This window comes from Pteropus medius, unplaced genomic scaffold (assembly GCF_902729225.1).
Source record: "Pteropus medius unplaced genomic scaffold, Ma_sr-lr_union100, whole genome shotgun sequence".
Taxonomy (NCBI): Eukaryota; Metazoa; Chordata; class Mammalia; order Chiroptera; family Pteropodidae; genus Pteropus; species Pteropus medius.
This window is the reverse complement of record NW_024344253.1, coordinates 3,734,172-3,748,007: the sequence shown is the minus strand read 5'-3', so window position 1 is coordinate 3,748,007 and position 13,836 is coordinate 3,734,172. Positions and strand designations below refer to the sequence as shown.

Genomic DNA, 13,836 nt, shown 5'->3' with positions numbered 1-13,836 from the left:
GTACCATTATTGTAATTATAAACATACCATTGAATAATATTGCATCATAATAAAAGGATTTTTGCAACTAATGTCTTTCAACTGAAAGTATAACAATCTATTTTAAGTGTTTTCTTGAGACAAACACATTAAAAAAAAAATCTACCTACAAAACAAATACTATTCAAAATGTCAAATCACATAAATGTTAAAAAACCTTTTCCCTTTTATGACTTTTCAGATTTAAGTTATCTTAAAATAACATGAAAAACTTTTCAACTAATTTTATTGAATTCAAGATAACTACTTAATTCTTATCTGTTTTTATGATACTAAGATTATCCTTAATGCTCAATGAGTTAATGGCTGGTTTTGGTTAATAGGAAACCAGTACCTACTATAATCTATCAACACACCTTTACACACAAACTAAAAATAGTTATTAAGTTTTAGAAAATTAATATACCATTTTTTCTTTAAAGTTCTCATAAATAAGCCCAACAATTTGCAATCTGATAATGTAAACCATTTCATAGTAGGAAACTCAAACTCAAGATTAATTTTGTAAAACTGTTTTTAGGAAACAAATTCTCAATGCTTTGTGTTTTTTTATATATCTCATGTGTCATTAACACAAGCAAATTATGTTAAATACACTGTTGGCATTCATTATATTAAAAAAATATTAATATATAAGTGAAAAAAATAAAAGCACATATGAACATCTATGCTCCATTTATGAACATATATTGTAGGTGGCCACTTCCATAATTCAACGTTCATTTAATAGTTATTAAATGCAGTGTGGAAGGTACTAGAAATAACATAGTAAAAGGTGAGAACATTAACTACAGTGTATTCATTCAGTATATATTGTCACTAAAGAAAATGTATACCATGTCTAAAGATACTTTTCCATTTCTTTCATTATTACTTTCTCATATTTCATTTTCACTTATGTACAAACTGAAGATTACATGATCTTTCTTTTTCAAACTCTGGATTTCAAAATCTTTATTTCTCGGCATTTAAAAACGTTACTAAATTTGAAAGAAAAACATTCCATTAGTTATGGGGATTTTCTCTCTGACACAAATCAAAAGCACCTCTGTATATTAAAAAAAGAAAGAAAAATCAATGCTTTTACAGTCTTAACCTATTTGGGCATCAATATTATATAAATGAGATTTTTAAAATGACTCAAGCTTGTGCACATAAAACATTTACATTATATTATGTCCCTGCATTTCATAACATAAGTGACTGCAACTTAATAAGTATCCATGAATCAACTATAAGTCATAGAGTGTTTCAAGAACACTACTAATTGACCAGGCTTGTGTTTCACAGCTGAAAGGGCAGTATTGGCCATTCTCATTGGTCAGTTCTGGAAGTCCTTTCCAAGGAGATCTTAAAGAAAGAAAAGCCATTTTATGAGACATGATGTAACTAACACATATCTTGTTGGATTAACAAAATAGGCAAGTGATCTGGTGATTTTGTCTTTTCATGTAGAAAACAATCATACATAGTCATTTGCTACAAAATGTAACAAGATATCTTAAAGATGAATGCATGTATAAAGAATTTAGATTAAAATTTTTCTTTGATATTTAATCTTTGGGATTTAAGACTTTCAAATAGAAAAAAATCCCTTTATGTATTAAAAACATAGAAGAAACTACCATTCCTAGCAATATATAAAATAAAGACCAATATCCCCTCTGACTTAATTTTATTCCTTTCAGAGTATGTTTATGAGACTCAGATTGTAATTCTGTACATGTATTAAGTTTGATCTTGACAAAATTGTAAAATTAACATGAAACAATGAAGAAATATAATTATTAGGAAAAAGATGCCGATTAAAAACAACCTAAATTTCTATATTAATTTCCATTTTACTGAATAATAGTATTTATTGTGCATTTATTATATTCCAATAATAAGTGCTTTATATACATTCTTCTTTAATGCTCGCAGCAACCTATAAGGTAGGTATCGAAACCATTCCTATATAGAAGTTTATAGAGGTTAATAACTTGTTCCAGATCTCACTATTGGAAAACAACATTATTAGCATATCAAATTTATTCTTAATTTGATGTAATCCCTTAAATGTAAAACAAATTAAAAAATACAGTATTCTATAATGTTTCATTTTTTAAGTTGGGTTATGGGAACATATTTGTCTCATTATTATGCTTTGTAACTCGTGGCTATGTTTACATATACTTTTCTGTAGATATCAAATATTTCATAATAAAAATAGAAAAAATAATTCTATTAAGTAAATATGAAGATATTCTAAATAACTAATAATATCATCTTGTACCATATTTTAAAAAACTGTCACAGAGAGATGGAAAATATAAAAAACTTGTTTGTTTCTAAGTATTCAAGCTACTTCAGAGTAAATGCCAGATTACTAAAGCTGGGTACCTACATGGGTATCTGTAACGGTTGAACTGTGAATTCATATATTGAAGTCCTAATTCAAAGTTGCTCAGAATATAAACTTATTTGGATACAGGGTTGTTGCAGATGTAATTTGTTAAGGTGGCTTAGGGTGGGTCCCTAATCCAATATGACTGATGTCCTTATAAAATAGGGGAAATTTGGACACAGACATGTACCCAGGAAGAATGCCATGTGAACACTGGAGTTCTGCTGCCACAGGCCAAGGAACTACCAGAAGTGAGGACAGAGGGCTGGAAGGGATCCTGCCCTAGCTCCTTGCCCCTTTAGAGTGAGCATGGCCCTGCCAACACCTTGATTTCAGATTTCTAACCTATAAAACCATGAGACAATAAATTTCTATTGTTTAAGCCACTCAGTTTGTGGTGCTTTATTACAGCAGCCTTAGCAAACTAATACAGTACCGAAATTAAGAAACAAAACAAACTTATAGAACCATTAATATGCTGCTCATAATTAGATACAGACACAATAGATATAGATCATATACCAGTATGGGTATAAAGAAGTCCCCTTCCCCTTGTTTTTTGAAAAATTCATTCCTCAAGTCATTAGGTTGTGACAAAGAAGGTCAGTGACCACAACTGGGGAGGGGAAGAGGGAAGGGCAGCAGGAGTAGCACAGAGTGGGATGTGAAAGCCTGAGGGTTATGAGAAAGGAGTTCACACCAAGGGTGGTGGTGGCCCAGTGCCTAAGTGGTGCCAGGAGGGATCCATGCAGAAGAGTAGCCTAGTGGGGTTGCCCCAAGCAGGCCCAAGCAGGGTGAAGAGGGCATCCATGTCTTGGGGCACCGGAGTGAGCAGAGACCATGTGGTGGTGGTAGCACAGTTTGGGGGAATAGGTTACTCACTGTTGGAAAAAGGAATTCCAAATAGAAAAAGGGAGAAAAGTAGAATTAAGTACCAAGTGGAACTGGTGTGAAAGGTTTTCAAAATGTAGAGATGTGTGCATGTATGTCTACGTATATTTCCTGTGTACCTCTCAGCTCCATTGGGAGGCACATTGACAATGATTCCCCAGGAGCAATGAATATCACAAGTGCCCAGATCTGGGTTTCTAAATAACATTCTTCACTAAAAAGAACCAGGGTTCTTTAGAGAATGGCCCAGTTCTAGGGCTGGGGCAGAGAAAGTAGAAGATGAGCCTAGAACATCTTACTAGGCTGGAAAGCAAGAAAGGATTTCTGCTTCTGGGAAACATGAGCTATAATGGACAGAATGTCCCTCCTACCTGAAACAATCAAAGAACTGGACAAAGTATATGAAGCAATACTTTTCCAGACATTGGACATTAAGCAACAAAGAACAGTGATCTTGAGAAATGAGGAAAAAAATGAAGTAAGTACTATAAGTCTGTACTGTACTGTCTTGAGAGAGGTTCTGGAATTTGGCATAGGGAGGGGAATCCAGGTGGAGCCCAGTAGTCTCCTTGAGTTGAAGAGATGGAACTGAGAGTTCAGGAGGACCAAGGAGGCTAGAATTTCCTGGTCAGAGCACTAGAGAGGAGAGAACTGACAAAGAGAGAACTCTGGAATATGCAGAGTCCCACTCAAATATTCCCAGCATGCAATTGGCGAATGCACAAGAGGAAACTAACCAAAGATGAACAAAGGATTCCTTCACCGAAAGGATCAGGCGACATAGTATGTGACATTCATGCAGGGTCAGGAACAGTGTTACTCCTACCAGCCTGATTTGAAAACTTCATACTTTTAGGAGTATGGAATAGAGAATACAGATGGGTCTTGACTCACTAGTGTGGACTAATTAGCCCTAGACTAAATACTGTTCTGGCCAGGCCCAACAAAACTTAAAATCAACACTTGAAAGGATCAAACTGTTTCTAAATAATTTAACTGCATTTAAAAATAAAGCTCAAGAATATTTATTAAAATACAAAAAAAATCCAACATCCAACAAAGTTAAATGCACATCTGGCATCCAATAAAACACTAGCAGGCAAAGAGCAGAATACTAAGGGAAGAATCACAAGTGAAACTGACCCAGACATCAATTAGCAGATAAAGGCATTAAAAGTTACTATAACTGTAGTCCATCATATGTTCAAAATATTAAGCAGAGACATGGAAGATAAAAAAAAAAGAGCCAAATCATACTTTAAGAGATAACAACTATAATGTATGAAATGAAAAATACACTGAATGGAGTTAATAGCAAATCAGAAGAAAGGATGATAGATTTCTTGTCAAAATGCAATAACTTTAAAGTACTAAAAAAAGAACTTGTCAACTGTGAATCTATACACAACAAAAATATCAAAAATGTAGGAAAAATAAAGAATCTTTTGATATACAAAAGCTGAAAGAATTCGTCATGAGCAGGCCTACATTGTAAGACAGGATAGAGAAAGTCCTCAGGCAGAAGATGAAACCAGATGGAAATATGGATACTCATAGAGATGAAGAGCAATAGAAATGGCAACTATGTGAGTAAGTGTATGAGATTTTTTTTCTGTATTACTTAAATATCTTTAAAAGATAACCAATTGCTTAAACAAAACTAATAAAAACTTAGTGTGGAGATTATAACATATATAAAAGTAAAATTGATGACAAAAATTGCACAAAAGCCTGGAGGGGAGAAATGGAACTATATTATTTTAAAGTTCTCATACTATACTTGAAGGTAAACTATGATAAAGATATGTATACTACAATCTTAAAGCAACAATTAAAAAAATGAATGAGAATAATTAACAAAGACGATATAATGAAATAAAAATATTCAATCTAAAAGAAGTAGAAAAAGAAGAAAAAGCTAACGAAGGACAAGATAAACAGAAAGCAAGTAGATTTATACTTAACCATATAAATAATCACATTAAGTACAAATGGTCTAAACATCCCAATTAAGTCAGAGGTTATCAGGCTGCATAAAAAAGCAAGACCCAACAACTAATTGTTTATAAAAAAAAAACGAGATCCAAATTATATGCTTCTATAAAAAATCTCTTTTAAATATAAAGACACAAAAAGGTTAAATATAAAGGTTGAAAAAATATGTACCATAGTAATGATTAATGAAAAGAAATTTGTAGTGTTTATATTAATACCAAAGAAGATTTGGGAGAAAAGACGTATTGCCAGTGATAAAGAAGGTCATTCTTAATGAAAAAAGGGTCAATTCATCAAGAGAACATAACAATCCTAAACATTTATGCATCTAATAATAAAGTTTCAAAATACATGAAATGAAAACTTAAACAACTGAAAGGAAAAATAGACAAGTCTGTAATTATAACGGAAGATGTCAACACCCCTCTCTAGGTAATTCAAGAACAAGTAGACAGAAAATCTATAAGTACTTTTTACCATACTATCGACCAACTTGACCTAGCTGACATGTACAGAACACTCCACTTTTATGAGGTAAACAAGGGAAACTCAATGCTATGCATAGCACAAAGTTTTTCATGAAGAGGAAAAGCAACAATGTCAAACACTATAGCCAGGTCAAAGAAGAGAACTGAAAGGAAGTCATGGGATCTGGGAACCAGAAAGGATCTTGTTGAGCAGCTGCAGCAGAGTGGTGAGGGCAAAACAAGCCAGACTGCAAGTGGGGATGACTAAGTGGGGGGTCAAAAATACTCATTTTTTTTGCTTTGTTGTTAAAAAAAACCAGAATGAAACAAGGGTTGAGGTAGGAAGAGAATGAAGGGACTTTACTTTAGGATGGGCTAACACATATCTTTGTAGTTTAAGAAGGAAGGATCAAGTGCAATACCAAGAGAGGATAATTATTACAGCAAAGTCACAGGACAGGCTGCAGGGATGGGGTCATAGGTAGAAGACTAATCCGTGCAGTGCAAGATATTCCGACTTTTCAAGGACAAAAGGGAAGAAAGAAAAAATAAATGCAAATAATGAGAAATACTCAAAATAATGAGAAATACTATATGCTAATATACAAAGAATGTGACAAATGGGTTTGAAATAACAGTAAATAAAACAACTAATTATTAATTATAATGAAAGCACTTCTGAAAAATATTTATTAATATATCTTTAAATCAGTTAACGCAAAATGCCCAGCCTAAATATTTTTAGTTTTTGTATTTACTCTGTGCTAACCATATCCAAAAAAAAGCTAAATTTTAAAATCAAAGACTATTTCACATGTATAAATCATGCAATATCAAGTCTTAGAATTAAAATAAATAACCTAAAATAATTAAAGGAAGGTGAAATTACATTATAACACTTGTTGTGTTAAAGAGTAAAACTTTCAAATTTCATTGGGGTAACTAGAATATACAGAAATGTCCTTTACCTAATATCTAATAAACTGACTAAACGCTAGTTATGTAAATTATATACCTCCGATAACTACTTACCTCTCGAGATGAACATAGTGCCGGGAAAGAACATTTTTAACCAAAAAAATAGTCTTTGCATTCGTCTCTGGACCCATCAATTTGGAAAAATATAATTTTGCACGAAGAAAATACCCAATGAGCCAAAGCCACTCCTAAACAAGATGATTTAAAGTAAAGGGAAGAAAAAAGAGCTATGACTATTTAAAATTACTTGAAAAATAACTTTAACTGAAAATTCAGAAAAGAGAAATGAAATTCTTACAGGTCCTTGATGATAATTGAAACCTTTCGCAAGATTGTAGTTGTCATTGTCTAAGGCATTGTCATAAACTCCACAGTAAACCATATCACTGCAAAATGATGGAAATTTAGTTTTTAAAAAGATGAGACATTATATAGGAAGCATCAGAAAAAATCGTTCAATAGCAAAGGTAAGGGAAATAAATTATTTTATCTTTTAATCTATAGAATAAGCTCATCATCTATTTAACCTTAAATTAGTATACATTGAGTTCAGAGAATTTTATAATGTGTTAGGGAATGACTAACAAATACTTAATGGCTAACACAAAAAAACATAAAGTATATAGGTATCTTGCCTTCAAGGAGTTATCCTAACACTAAATACTGGTTAAAGTAAATTATTTCAGTTGGCCTCTAACATATTTATGATGATTAAAATATACACAGAGTAATTTGAATTAGTAATCATTAAAGATAGGGTTTATTAATTATTACACATTGAAAAGGTTTTTTAAAGTTTCTCCATGAAGTTATTTTAAAATTAATTAAAATCAGTACATTATGAGACTACAAATAGCAACTGAATACACATAGAGAATTTATATGCACTTATAAACTAAACAAAGTACAAACATTGTGACAGATAATACAAGACAGTTATCTACGTCCAGTTTAATTAAATCATCACTTTAATTTTTTTTCTTTTAGTGAGGACGGAACTTGTCACGTGAGTAAGCTTTAACTGTAGGTTTTAGTTTTGACCAGTGGTTTTTAATGCCTCTGAAAATGTGGTGAACACCTCTGAATGCAGATAAGTACACAGATATAAAATTTTACATCTCAAGACTGAAATTGCACAGAAAAAATCTACAAAGGTGAGGGTACTATAGAAATAGAGCTCTCCCATAAATGATATAGAAAACAAATTGATGATGGGTATCAAACTTCAAAACAGTAGAAGGAAAACATAATAGCCATTAGAAATTCAAGAAAAAGCAAAAGTTGAAAAAGAAAAATGGCATGAACACAGAATCATAAAATAAAAACAAAATTATTTATTGGTTTTAATAAAAATAATGGTGTAATTACATAGAAAGGATGGAAAGGGCTGGTGATTAGGTGAGGATGGAGTTAAATTCTCATCTGTCATCACAGGAAGTAAACAAATAGTGTCTAATATTTTTGAAAAATCAAGAAACAGTTGCATACCCCTATTACTTAAAAATATCAAAGGAACTACTAGGAGTAACACATTAGAAAATAAAGATTGTCTCTGAGGAGACAATATGTCTATACTTTTAATATCCATAATAATCACTTTTATAATAAGAAAAAAAGGCATTAGAAAATATTCATGAAATATTAGTTTTATAAACTTAAACATTCTTTCGCTGATCACTGAATGAATGACAAGCCAAAGGCATTTTGAATACTGATATTTAATGAAGACACAGAGGTATTTTTAGAAACTCAGTATGAATGCAATTTTAGAGATTTTATTGACAAGTAAAACAATTATGGTTGATGCAATACAATATCAACAGCATTCTTAGCACTTATATTGTAACTTACTCTGGATCCAAAGTTTTCATGCCAAGGGGACCAAGCAATTTTTTTTCTGCCACCTGTAAAGCTTTCCATGCTTTTTCTGTAGTAAAGAGCTCAGGGGCCTATGTCAAAAACAAATACACAAATGTCAAAGCAATGTCAAAAACAAATACACAAAATTTTTAAGATTACAAAAGGATTAGTTTTCACTCACAGTGGAACATAAACTATTCATAAACATAGAAAAGAAGGAAAACGATTTAAAACTACAGTGTGGGTCAGAAATCTGGTGCAGGTGCCAAACCTGATCTAATCCTGAGGCTGACTTGGAAGCACTGTCATTGGCCTTAGAAGTTAGAAGAATTGTTAGAGGTGATTATTTCCTTGTGTCATTTCAAGAAACTGTACTAGCTCCAAAAAGAATTTGCCAGAGCAAAATGAAGGCAGAACACACTTAAACCCATCTAATTTATTCCTCAGAAGATTTACAAAAGCTTCCTTTAAGTATAACTGGTAACAAATACAGAAGGATCTGGCCTCCAATAGCATGAGTGTGTGATATGGAGGAGGAGAGAAAATACTAGTGACTAAGAATCTGCATTAATTGTAATGATTAAATGAAATCAAACACACACTAAACTGGAGCTACCTTTATGTATCTTTGTGTTGTTTCTTCTACCATAATTAAGAGTACTCTGTTCAGAACACTTTTTGACAAAGTGTAGACAGCTAGGCAAGCACAGAACACATACCTTCTCTATTTCACTGCCCTTGTAGTTTATTTTTAGTCTAAGGAGAGATAAAATAACAAGAGTCTAGAATTCTTGGCAGGACAGAACTAATTACAAAACATAGAAAACACTGTGAATTGAAGCTACCTCCATTGGTTCACTAGTCCAGATGTTTCCAACTATTGTGCTGAGACACTGGTCATGGCACTGGTGTGCCAAAGTACAGATGTCCTCAGCTTTCAAGGCAGCTGGGGGCTAACCGAAGCAGTTGGATCTGGCACAAGCAACCTAATCCACTTAGTTCAGTGTGCTGTACAAGTATTGTCATTTTCTACGTGTGCTGTGATGTGAAAAATGTTTGAAGCACTTCATTAGTCATCATCCATTATTTTCTATTTTTTGATACCAAATGTTATAGGTTAAGAGTGATAGGCATAATGCTTTATTAATTAGAAAACATATATAAAACTAGCTAGTAAACAATACATTTTTTAAGCAATTAAACGAATTTGAAAACAAATGGGAATAAAGAACTAAATAAACCATCTTACAACACTTTTCAAATTTGAAAATAACAAATGAATCACTTACTACAACCATTGCTATGGTAAAATTAGGCCTGAGCTGATAGTCACACCAAGGGCTTGAAGCTCCATAACTGTCTTTGTATATGCCACGTTTGTGAACCAGATTTGGATTCTTTTCATTAAAGTCTGAAGGGTCTTCGGACACATAAAATAGCTTTTCAAAGTTGTCTTGTATTTTTCTGTTCCACTCATCATATGAGACTGTCACAACCTTTCCTAAAACATGATAAAAGACTTGGCAGTTTTAAGCATTCAAAGAAATTCATACATTTAGTTACAACCAAGGAATAATATTTAGGTAATAAATTATCCACTTTTTGAAAGTGTAAGAATCTTTTGAAGGGCACTTGCCTAAAGTCAAAAATTATTTTTCATTGTATTACCAAAAAAGGATTAGACTCTAACAAATGATCCTTGATTTGTCTTTGGATCACTCTTATATGTTTGAGAAAGTTACCTTTATTAAGCATTTGAAATGAGGATAGTCTGAATTGAGATGTGTAAAATATACACTGGATTCCAAAGACTTGGTACCTCCTCAGAAGAATATAAAATAGTGATTACAAGTTAAAATAATATTTAACATAGATTGAGTTAATAAAATTTATTATCATAATTAATTTCACCTATTTCTTTTTACTTTTTTAAATGTGGGTACTAGAAAATTTTAAATTATGTATGTGGCTTAAATTATATTTCTATTGGAGAACACAGTTCTAGAAAAAGAGTCATGAAGATTTCATAATTGTTCACAAAAACACAACTTGCTCATAGTCACACTGAGGAAAAAGCAAAGCACGATAAGGCAATAACAATGATGATTTTCACATTTCACTTCAAAGTTGCTATAAAAATATGGTTTGTAACCAGGTTTGTTACAATTTACATACTAGTAAACTAGTGGTATTCCTTTCCTCTTAATCTTATGGGGAAGATTAAGATTTCTAATATTAGTTCATTGAGTCAAATGATGATTACATAGGTTAAGAATACAGACAGTACATTTGAAGTTTCCTTGGAAATAAAATGAACAGCTTACCATCTCTTTTTACTGTGACTTCATGATAAGGAAAAATATTTTTTTTAGATAATTCCAGCAACCAGCGAATGGCAGATTTACTTAGGCCCACAATTTCCACAGCAGATCCATCTCTAAAATTAAAAATAATTTAATGAGTTGGAGTCATTTAAGTACTATTTAAAGAGCATAACTTTTATGACTTATATAACTAATGTATTATAAAACAACTATTTATTAAAAAAACCTCCCACTTTATAGGAATATGTATAAGAAACTCTCTTCTTACTATTTTGCCATGCTTACCTTCTTAACATATTTTTAAAAAATTCTAAGAAGTAGAATGGGGATGATGGAATAAAATGAGATGGTGACTGGAAAAAGATAGCTGTAAAGAATCAGGGAATATTGAAATAAAGTCCCAGAAAAAAGAGCAAACATGGGATATATGAAAGAATTCACATCCCTGAAGCCAGGGAAGGTGAACATAATTAATTTGAGAGCTCATTTTTAAGGAAAATGAAAGGGAAGTGCACCAAAATAAACAGGTTTTTAAAAGTTTATAAAGCATGTAGCTACTATTAAGTAATTTTTTGATAACTGATTGAAGATAAAATTTAGAATAAGAAAACAGCTTCTCAGGCTTCATACTGTATTAAACATTTGAAATCATAAAAAGAAATAATGGGATAAAAGATAAAAGAATTAGGGAAAAAGGTGCAGAAAGTGAAAAGATTTTTATAAAGGATGGAATAATTGGTTGTCTTCTATATTTATCAAAGATGAGCATAATGAAATGTTTACAATAAAAGCACTTCAGATTAAGACAATTTCTTAAACAGAGATAATGAATCATAAAACTTTCCTTTGAGGTACTTGTAGAGAATCAACTCTTGAGAACTTCCAGAAACAACAGATAGCTTTACTTGATGACTTTTACCAAGAGGATTGTGTATGTGCATATAAGGGAGAGGGAGGGATTAATGGAAGAGGAAGTGGGAGGGAGAAAGGAAGATTTTCATTGATTAATATGAAGACTTCATGGTAAATAGAATAAAGGTTTCCGCAAGGGTGTGGTTTTAAAAAGGGTATAATTATATAAGCACCATAAAATAAACCTTACCTTGGAGTGGCTGGGATTCCTCTGTTTCTAGCTCTGTCACTTTCTCCCATTTTATCCATCCATGTGCCGCAATTGAAGCGATTTCCTCCATAAACAAATCCTGTTTCTTCATCAACCCCTACAGTTATATTAAAACCTAATAAAGCAAAATAAAACACTTGTAAAATTTAAAAGTAATGTAATAAATGAGGATAACTACTCTGGAGAGTAATTTGGTAATACCTTAAAAGTTGAAGATATGCATATTCTACCACATAGTAATTTAATTTCTTTAAAAAAATTTTTTTTAAAATTATTTATTATTTATTTATCATCCATCCATCCATTCATTTATATGGTGACATTGGTTAACGAAATCCAGTAAGTTTCAGGCATACAATTCAACAGTTAGGCATATATTATACATTGCACTGTGTGTTCACCACCCATAGTTAGATTTCTTTGTCATCACGTATTTGACTCCTTTTACCCCATCTAGCTCCCCCCTACTCTCTGGAGTAATTTCATTTCTAGATATATACTCTAGAGCAGGGGTCCCCAATCCCCGGGCTATGGACTGGTACTGGTCCGTGGCCTGTTGGGAACCAGGCTGCACAGCAGAAGGTGGGGGGCAGGGGAGTGAGCAAAGCTTCATCTGTTTGTGTAGCCACTCCCCAACACTAGCATCACTGCCTCAGCTCCACCTCAGATCATCAGGCATTAGATTCTCATAGGAGCACCAGTCCCTGGTGCCAAAAAGATTGGGGACCGCTGCTCTAGAGAAATCCTTATCTATGTGCACATGGAGACACATACGGGGATATTACTGTAACATCGTTTGTATTAGAAAAAAGTAAATAACTGCTGAGTATAGAAATGGATAAACACTGTGGTTTATTCATACAATGGAAAACTCTATACCATTTAAAATTAATAAACTGGATTTACATGAATCAAGATGGATAAATTCCCCAAACAAAATGAAAAAGTATACAAGTTGCAAAAAGATATGCATAAGTTTTCCATATATTTCCATAAAATATAGATAATACTAGTATATATAACAGTGTACGTCTATGTGGCTATGTCTTACATGATTATATAAGACATTTAACTTAAAAACATATAAAATATTTATATAGTTTATATACATAATGTTATGATATATAACAACATACTGAATATATACTACATAATATATATCATATGTAATTTACACATAATCAAATATACATAAGCGCATAAAATACAAAAACATACATGGAAATAGAAACCGTGATTATAAGATATTTGTTAATTCCGGAGAAGGAGGGAAGAGAAAGAGATAGAGATGAAGCTTTACATATGTCTGTAATGATTTATTTCTTTTCAAAACAAAAGAAAAGATCTGAAGAAAATAAGGCCAAATGTTAATATCTGTCTAATTTCAATTCCAGGTTCAAAGGTATAATGCATGTTATTTTCTGTATATTGAAGTGTTTCAAAACTAAAATTAAAAACTAAAATAATTCAGAGATATCACAAAAAATATTCTTTAAAATATAAAATCTAATTCTATTTAGTTCTCTTAGTGAAGGATATAAAAAGTTATTCAGTGATCTTTGCCAGCTCAGCTGGGTATAAAATTTGTACACTGCCACTACATATAATAAATTAACTAAATGAGGTTTAACTACTGTTTAAAAAAGAATTCATAATATACAAGAAGGTATTTAAATTTCTGAGTATATATCGTTTGCCAATGAGCTAGGGAGTTATCTAAAATGTCTAATCACTTAAGCTTATTATTTTATGTTAAAATAATAGTGTTAAAAA

At 31.9% G+C, this 13,836-nt stretch overlaps 1 protein-coding gene across 4 annotated transcripts in view; it reads right to left on the bottom strand.

Moving 5' to 3' along the window:
• Positions 1-937: 937 nt before the first annotated feature.
• The window catches only part of AGL (amylo-alpha-1,6-glucosidase and 4-alpha-glucanotransferase), a 58,280-nt gene continuing 45,381 nt past the window's right edge, over positions 938-13,836 (bottom strand). Inside the window, exons 28-34 of one of the 4 annotated variants that reach the window (XM_039869555.1) lie at positions 12,043-12,178; positions 10,941-11,053; positions 9,906-10,117; positions 8,608-8,705; positions 7,055-7,142; positions 6,811-6,944; positions 938-1,389 (exon numbers count right to left, since the gene is read on the bottom strand). In XM_039869555.1, the coding sequence (XP_039725489.1) occupies positions 1,272-1,389; positions 6,811-6,944; positions 7,055-7,142; positions 8,608-8,705; positions 9,906-10,117; positions 10,941-11,053; positions 12,043-12,178 (899 nt within the window). In that variant the 3' untranslated portion in view covers positions 938-1,271. Of the gene's footprint in view, positions 1,390-6,810; positions 6,945-7,054; positions 7,143-8,607; positions 8,706-9,905; positions 10,118-10,940; positions 11,054-12,042; positions 12,179-13,836 lie in introns of those variants that run through there. The other 3 variants (XM_039869557.1, XM_039869556.1, XM_039869558.1) reach the window with 3 other exon arrangements.